General features: G+C 40.8%; 1 protein-coding gene across 1 annotated transcript; it reads right to left on the reverse strand.

Annotated features, from left to right (window-relative positions):
• Positions 1–3,914: 3,914 nt before the first annotated feature.
• LOC309855702 (uncharacterized protein C9orf85-like) lies at positions 3,915–4,219 on the reverse strand (the record flags this gene model as incomplete). The annotated part of the gene is made up of 2 exons (XM_082716253.1): positions 3,915–4,047; positions 4,143–4,219. 2 exons carry the CDS (start codon positions 4,217–4,219, stop codon positions 3,915–3,917), a joined length of 210 nt encoding a protein of 69 aa, XP_082572379.1.
• Between the last annotated feature and the right edge of the window lie 4,775 nt (positions 4,220–8,994).

An 8,994-nucleotide genomic window follows, 5' to 3' on the forward strand; every position in this document is an offset into this window, starting at 1 on the left:
ATGGAGAAACTGATCTAATTTGGCCATGTTAATAGGCATTCAGTCCTCAAATCAAACATGATATATGATGTGTTTTTTAAGTTATCTGCCAATGGAGTGGGGGGGAAAGGGCTGGAAAATGATAGTTCAGCCTACCCATCTCACTTTACTTCAGGAGAAAAGGAGGCTCAGAAGTGACTTGTCCAAAGCCACACAGTAAAAGTAAAGGCGGAAAAGAGCTCAGTTTTCTTTTCTTTTTTTTTTTAAGATTTTATTTATTTATTTAACAGACAGAGGTCACAAGCAGGCAGAGAGGGAGGCAGAGAGAGAGGAGGAAGCAGGCTCCCTGCTGAGCAGAGAGCCCGATGTGGGTCTCGATCCCAGGACCCTGAGATCAGGACCTAAGCCGAAGGCAGAGGTTTAACCCACTGAGCCACCCAGGTGCCCCAAGATAAATGTACTTTTTTTTTTATTTGACAGACGGAAATCACAAGTAGGCAGAGAGAAAGAGGAGGAAGCAAGCTCCCCGCTGAGCAGAGAGCCCGATGCGGGGCTCGATCCCAGGACTCTGAGATCATGCCCTGAGCCAAAGGCAGAGGCTTTAACCCACTGAGCCACCCAGGCGCCCCGAGAGCTCAGTTTTCTGCCTCCCCAGACCCCTAATAGTCCCACAGCAGCTTTTTGCAACCCAGAGCAAAAGCCCATTAGAGAGTCTGTAGGGACTCTCATTCTGAACACTTAAGCTAAACAATATTTTTATAGCAATAGTATGTAAATTTGCTCATCTCACTAGTAGAATCAGGTCAGATATTGGGGCACCCAGCTGACTTTCTTGGGAGAGCAGGAGACTCTTGATCTTAAGGTTGTGAGTTTGAGCCCCCATGTTGGCTAAGAGATTACTTAAAAAATAAATAACCTTAAAAAAAATGAAAGTCCACATACTTTAAAAAAAAATTAATTCAGATGTTGCTAGCTCCTTTTACTCCTAGTCGTAGTACATGGGGAAGGGAGAGAAGGGGAGTCGAGGGGGGCCGATCAAAGGCGAGCACTTCAAAAGGCTTCTCTGATTATCCAAACCGGACGGGAGTCAGAGCCCGTGGGAATGACAAACGAACGGGAAGGAGGGAAAGTGTGAGAGGGCCGGCGGACGACCTGAGGGTTCCGGGACTATCTGCGAGTTGTCAGAAAGATAGAAGTCCAAACGGATTCCAAGTGTGTTCACTGAGATGCCCAGGGGTCCGGAAGAGGTGTGCAAGAGACATGGAAAGAAAGAGAAGAGGAGTAGGATGGAGGACTGAAGCTCGCGCCTGTGCCAGATAGTGTCGGTAAGAATCAGCCCCGTCACTCCCTCCTGGGGGCGGGAGGCCTGGAAGCCCTAGTTCCCAGATTGTCTTGCCGCCAGGGTTCTATGCCGTTGGGAAGTCAAAATACAAGGAGAAGCAGGAGCAGGTGGCGGCCAAGAAGTCCGCGGGGGGTTCGGAGCGAGCGCCCGCCGGCGCTGTCGGCTGCTGAGAACGCGGCTGACAGCTTCTTCCCACGCCTGTGCTTCCTGATCTCCTCAGCCCTGCCGACCACTGCCTCATTGCAAGGGGGATGCTAGCCTCATTCTATAACCAGACAACGATAACCACAACTACATTCTGGACTAGAGCCTCCTGCTCTGTCGTGGTGGTTCTCGTGATTGGGACGTGAACTCAAACTTGGGAAGACTTGCGAGAGAGCAGCTGGAGACGTAGGTCATCTTTGGGCGATTTCAGTTTCAGTAGATTTATGGGGGAAGAGAAGACACTTTATAGGAAGAAAGATATAAATGGAAGGTAACAGAACAGAGGCAATAAACAGACATCGCTCTTTTGAAGAATTTCGCCATAAAATAAAAGGGCATGACCTCTCCCTCTCCACTGTGACTCCAGAACAACTCACAGCATGGTGGCTATGACCCAAGTGTTACTTCTTGGAGAGTCTTTATTTTCCACTGGACTATGGAGCTCTAGGGCTATGACGACCAATGCAGTAGCCACTAGGCCCGAGTGGCTATTGTGCCCTTGAAATGTGGCTAGTCCAAACTGAGATGTGCAGTAGGTATAAAATCCAGAAAGCGGGGCACCTGGGTGGCTCAGTCCGTGAAGCCCTCAGCTCAGGTCGTGATCTCAGGGCTCTGGGATCGAGCCCCGCATTAGGCTCCCTGCTCAGTGGAGAGACTGCTTCTCCCTCTCCCTCTGCTGTTCCCTCTGCTACTCCCCCTGCTTGTGCTCTTTCTCTCTCTCGCTCTCGCTCACTCTTCTGTGCACTCTCTCTCCTTCCATTAAATAAATTTAAAAGATCTTTAAAGTAAAATAAAATAAAATCCAGAATGGATTTCAAAGATTTAAAAGGAAAAATAAAATCCAATATATGTCAGTAGTTTTGTTTGTTTAAAAGTAGTTTCTTCAAGACAACTATCCTATGATCATCCTGATACGAGGAAGTGGAGACACAACATGGGGGCTTAAGTGGGTAGGAGAAGAATCAATGAAACAAGATGGGATCGGGAGGGAGACAAACCATAAGCCATAAGAGACTCTTAATCTCACAAAACAAACTGAGGGTTGCTGGGGGGAGGGGGTTTGGGAGAAGGGGGTGGGATTATGGACATTGGGGAGGGTATGTGCTTTGGTGAGTGCTGTGAAGTGTGTAAACCTGGCGATTCACAGAACTGTACCCCTGGGGATAAAAATATATGTTTATAAAAAATTAAAAATTTTTTAAAAAGTAGTTTCTTCATCTGGATGATAGATGTGTGACATTTCTTTATAACTATGTATTAAACTTTACATGTGCATTTTATATAATTTCCTCATATGTATATTTCACAAGAGAAGAAAGGTAAAAATGTGATCGGGTATGTAAAAATACTTTCAAAGAAAAACTGCTATATACTTGTTAAACATTATTATAAAAAATAAAAAACAAATGGAGTTTATAACAAGCATGTCTATAACAAGCTTCTTTAAAACAAGCAAACGTAATGAGTAAGGGGGCTTTGTCATGTGGGCCATTTACGGGAGAGCAGTCGAACAAAAGGCACTTACTGAGGACGGATTTCTGAGGTTACGCTATAATGATATCATCTGATTTCCCCATGAGGTAGTTCTTACACAACCACCAACTCTGAAGCTTGTTTAGTCGGATGATAGGTAGTATACTCTTCTAGATAATTTCCATGAACTGCAATATGATATCCTAATACTCATTTTGGCATGTATTCTGATGTATACTACTTAAAAACTTATTATGAGAAAACTCTGGATGAAAGTTTCATAATTATTTCAGTATCATACATAATTTATATTATCAATGTATAAACTTAGCCTGTTTTCTATAGGTTTTTGCTATTTCTCATATCAGGACTTCACAGAGTTTTTTTGTAAAACCCTCGAAAGTCAAAAGTTGTTAAGAATTTCGTGTTTTCCAACTGATTTTTAATGTATTAATCTATTTGATTGTCTTTGTGTCATCTAAATCAGTATCAAAATCTAAATCATCACCCTATCTTCATTTTTTTCTGCAACTTCTGTGGTTGGAATGTCAATTACTTCCAGTATTTTCTGATCGCTTATTAAATGGAGCAGCAACGTCTTCTTTCTCTTCTAATTTTTTAAAAGTATTTTATTTATTTATTTGAGAGAGAGAGACAGAGATACAGAGAGCACTAGTGAGAGGAGGCGGGGGAAGCAGGCTCCCCACTGAGCAGGGAGCCGGATGTGGGGCTCAATCCCAGGACCCTGGGATCATGACCTGAGCCAAAGCAAACTGCTTAATGGACCGAGCCACCCAGGCATCCCACAGTGTCTTCTTTCTTTCCATATTTTCCACAAACTCCAAATTCACAGGCACATACTCTATACACTATGTGATAAGAATCCTTCACTGACGTTTGTAATTTTAACATATTTTTAAGGCTTTGACAATGGTTTATAATTGCTGTATGTTACACACATTTCAAGACCTTCTTTATGCTGCTGAAAAACTCCATCATGCAGCTTTGCATTAATTTTTTTGGTCTGAACACTCTTATCAAACTTGTCACTTTTTTAAGATTTTTATTTATTTATTTGACAGGGAGAGAACTTAAGCAGGCAGAGTAGCAGAGAGAGGGAGAGGGAGAAGCAGTCTCTCTAAACTCGTCATTTTTGAAGCTAACTGTATTCTGATGCCTCTGAGGCCTGGAGCGAGCCACATTCCCCTTCTGGGAGCTCATCTGAAACTATGGTCCCCCCACATTGCACAAGGAAGGAACAGGGAAGACCAAAATGCCAGGAACAAGCCCACAGAGTCCACGCTTCTGTCCTCATGCTAGTATATTTTTTAAGTTTATTTATTTAAGTAATTGCTGCATCACAATGCAGCAATTGTGAACTTGAACTCACAACCCCAAGTCAAGAGTCACACGCTCTTCTGACAACCAGCCCGGCACCCCTCACATTAGTATTTTTTATTATTATTTATTTTATTTATTTATTATTAGTATTTTTTTATAATCGTGAGACTATAAATGGTAATCTGTCAGCTATATTGGGTTAAATAATAAGGTTTTTAAAAAATCGATATCAGGGCGCCTGGGTGGCTCAGTGGGTTGGGCCGCTGCCTTCGGCTCGGGTCATGATCTCAGGGTCCTGGGATCGAGTCCCACATCGGGCTCTCTGCTCAGCGGGGAGCCTGCTTCCCTCTCTCAGTTTCTCTCTGCCTGCCTCTCTGCCTACTTGTGATCTCTGTCTGACAAATAAATAAATAAAATCTTAAAAAAAATCGATATCAGCTGTTACTTTTGATCTTTTTTAATGTGGCTACTAGAAAATTTTAAATTACGTATGTGGCTCACATTGTATTTCTTTTCTTTCCGTAGCTTTATTGAAATATAATTGACATGTAACATTGGGTAAGTTTAACATGTACAATGTGATGATTTGATACACATATATACTGTGAAGTGATTTCCACAATCAGCTTAGTTAACACATTCTTCAGCTCACACCATTACAACATTATTGTTGTTATGATAAAAATATTAAAGCTCTCCTATCATAGCAACTTTCAAGTATACAATACAGTATTGCTAACTGTAGTCACCATGCTGTACCTTAGATCCCCAAAACTTCACCTTATAACTGAAATTTCTCCCTTTGACCAACATCTCCCTATTTTCCCCACCCCTCATTCCCCGGCAGCCACCTCTTCTCTCTGAGTTCAGTGTTTAGGTTCCACCTCTAAGTGAGAGCATACAGTACTTGTCTTTCTCTGTCTGACTTATTTCACTTAGCTTAATGGTCCCAAGGTCCATGTGGCAAATGGCAGGATTTCCTTTCTTTTTTATGGCTAAATAATATTCCACTCTCTGTATATGTATATATTTGTGTGTATATGTGTACATATATGTACATACATGGGTATATGCATGTATATATGTGCATGTATGTATAAATATATGTGTATGTGCACACATATATGTATACACATGTGTGTGCATGTGTGTATGTACATACATGTGTATACATATATACACACATATATATGTAAACACATATGTATCTCACATTTTAACATCCGTCGGTCTGTGGACACTTAGATTGTTTCCATGCCTTGGCTGTTACGACTAATGCTGCAAAAAATCTGGGAGTACGCATATCTCTTTTGAGATCCTGGTTTCATTTCTTTTGGATGTATACCTAGAAGTGGGTTTGCTCAATCATATGGTAGTTCTATTTTTTTATTTTTTGAGGAGTCTCCATATTGTTTCCCACAGTGGCTGCACCATTTTACACTCCCATCAATAGTGCAGGAGAGCTCTCTTTCCCCCACATCCTCGCCAATACTTGTTATCTCTTGTCTTCTTGATAACAGCCAATCTAACACATGATGTCTCATTGTGGATTTGACTTGCATCTGCCTGATGATTAGCAATACTGAGCCCTTTCCTGTACTTGCTGGCCACTTGTATGTATTCTTTGGAGAAATGTATATTCAATGCCTTTTGCTCATTGTTTAAGTCTACTTATTTATTTTAAGTCATCTCAGCACCCAATATGGGGCTCAAACTCATAACTCGAGATCAAGGGATGTATGTGCTTCTGACTAAGCCAGCTAGGCACCCTACCTTTTGCTCATTCTTCTTCAGATCATTTGTATTTCACTACTGAGTTACATGTGTTCCTTATATATTTTGGATATTAACCTTTTATAATACATATGGTTTATATTTTCTCCCATTCCCCAGGTTGCCTTTACATTTTGTTGATTTTTTTTTTTTTGTCTTTTGCTATGCACAAGCTTTTTAGTTTGATGTGGTCCCACTTGCTGATTTTTGCTTTCCTTGTTTGTGCTTTTGGTGTCACATTCAAAATCTCATTGCAAAGACCAGTGTCGAGAAGATTTTCCCCTTGCCTTCTTTTAGGAACTTTACACTTAGGTCTTATGTGTAAGTCCTTTATCCATTTCTAGTCAATTTTTGTGAGCGGTGTAAGATAGGGGTCCAGTTTCATTCTTTCCATCACGTTATAGTTCTGTTAGACAGTGCTGTCCTAGAAATGGGATGAGGACTTAGTCATTGAATCCCCAGCCCTGCGCACTCCACTATGCAGTACTGAATTGCTAAATGGAGATGAAAACTCTTAAGATCTCCAGTCAAAGCTGATTTCTTTAATTTTCCTGAATCCTTACAGCACTTAATATTTTCACTGTCTTGTACCTGAAAACTGAATATACAATTTAGAACTTACTTGGCATTATTTCGTATTATTACGTATTATTACATCATGTCTGTAAGTGTCACCACCTTTGTGCCTTCTATTATTCCTATTATGCCCAGCACATTCTACATATACAGTAGGACCTGATTATGTTCCCGTTAAATTAAAGTAGGTGTTTCTAATCCTCCACTTGTGGTGAACTTTGCTACCACAGTAATAAAAGCTCAGTCTACATATGACATGAGAGGCGGAATTACTTGAAGACAATCTGTCTTTGACATAAATGTGGCCCCATAATAATAAATTAGCCCATTGAAATATTAATGCATTCATCAAATATTTGACACCTACTGTGTTCCAGGATTAAGACCTCATTTATAACCACTGACCCAAGTTTTTTTTTCTGTTAAAAGACAATGACCCGCAGTTTTTTTTTCTGTTAAAAGACAATGAATAAAAACATAATAACCCTAAAGAATAATAATAATAACCTTGAACCCTCATACTTTTTGTTTTTTAGAACCATAGATATTTTATATATATTTTATACTTCTTTAAATATGTGTGTTTTTCTATTACTTTCATCCAGAGTTACTTTTTACAAAGATGTTTATCTTATTTTTTTGTCTTGATTCTCAGTAACAAAGATTGTCTCGGAGGAGACAAGAAGAAATGGGTTGAAGGGCTGCTGAGGATTCATAAATTCTTCCCACAGCTTTTCTTTCTTTTTTTTTTTTTAATTTAAATTCAATTAGCCAACATATAGTACATCACTAGTTTCAGATGTCGAGTTCAATAATTCATCAGTTGCGTATAACACCCAGTGCTCATCATATCCTTTCTTAAGAGCAAGTCAGAGCTTGATGGAGAGATTTAAATGGACTTTATGATCAATAATAAGTCTCAAAGTTTCGCCATTTCTCGCTCTCCCTCTAAAAAAAGAAAGAGCTACAGTTTGATCTCCACCTTTGACATACGGTAATTTATACATCAAAGAGGGATTTTAGTAATGGGTTTCACACTTTTAAGGGGAAAAAAGGTTCCCCATAGCTTTGTTGGCAACAGATAAAAGCACTGAATCAAAATAACCTAGATAAACTGCCTATGGAGTTTATCTGGAAAGTCCAGGTTCTTTGCTCAAAATGAGGCTTTACTTAAGTCAACGTATTTCTTTAGAGGAACAATAACCTGATTCATCTGCTAAGTTGACCAACCAAAAAACCCATATTTTGATGTTTAAACTTCCCCCAAAGCCCAGCACGGCTGAAGCCATATCTGTTCATCCACGGTCTGCATGCCACATTGCTCTGTGGGGCGAGCTTGCTCTGTTCTCTTGTGTGTCACGTTCAACTGTCATGTGGTGACCGCCTCAAAGCTCTCATCCACCGTCTGGCTTCAGGGGGAATCACGTGTTGTTGTCAGCTGCTGATGGCTGACTTGGGAGTCGATCAGGAGAAATCTTGAAATTCTGATTTATTCCTTCTCCATATAATACCAAGATGCATATCCACATATTTCATGTATGTACATAATGCCTACACAGGTAGGGGCTCTGAGAGGCCAGCTTTGGACAGTTGGAAGTGGGCAGTACTGAGAGTCAGAAGCAGTGCTCTCTCTCCAACTAACGTGTTTGGAGTGAACGTCACTCTCACTCAGCATACAGCATTTGCCTCCCTCAGTGGTCTCCATGCTTCAACCCTTGCCCTCCTGTAGGCTCTTCTCCCATGGAGTAAAATCCAAGGTCCCTACATTGGCCTGCATGACCCTGCATGATCTGCCCCAGAACTCCTTGCTTCTAGAACCTCAATTCTCAGCTCTATCTCCCAGTAACTGCCTCTTGCAGTCAGGTTCACGGTCGTCACGCTCGCTCTTCCTTCTGCTTGGAACAGATCGATGATATGGCCCTCCACATGCTGATAGGGTCCAATCCCTCACTCACCTCAGGGCTCTGGTCGGTTGGCACCTTACTAGTGAGGTTTTCCCAGCCTTGAATGGCCCAGAGAAAATAGCAACACTGCTCAAACACTCCCTATCCACATTCCCATTTTATTATGTTTCCAAAGCACTTACTGCTATCCAATATATTATTTACATATTCATTTATTATATTTCCCCCAGTAGGATATAAGCTGCATGAGGACAAAGAGTTTTCTCATGGCTGTATCCCAAAAACCTAGTACAGGAGGTACTCAACAAATATTTGCTGAATTAATGAATTTATAAGTACATCAAGAGAAACTGTTTAAAGACCTGATTAAACACCTGGGGTTAACATTGAAAAAAAATAATG

Source organism: Mustela nivalis (genome assembly GCF_964662115.1).
Source record: "Mustela nivalis genome assembly, chromosome: X".
Taxonomy (NCBI): Eukaryota; Metazoa; Chordata; class Mammalia; order Carnivora; family Mustelidae; genus Mustela; species Mustela nivalis.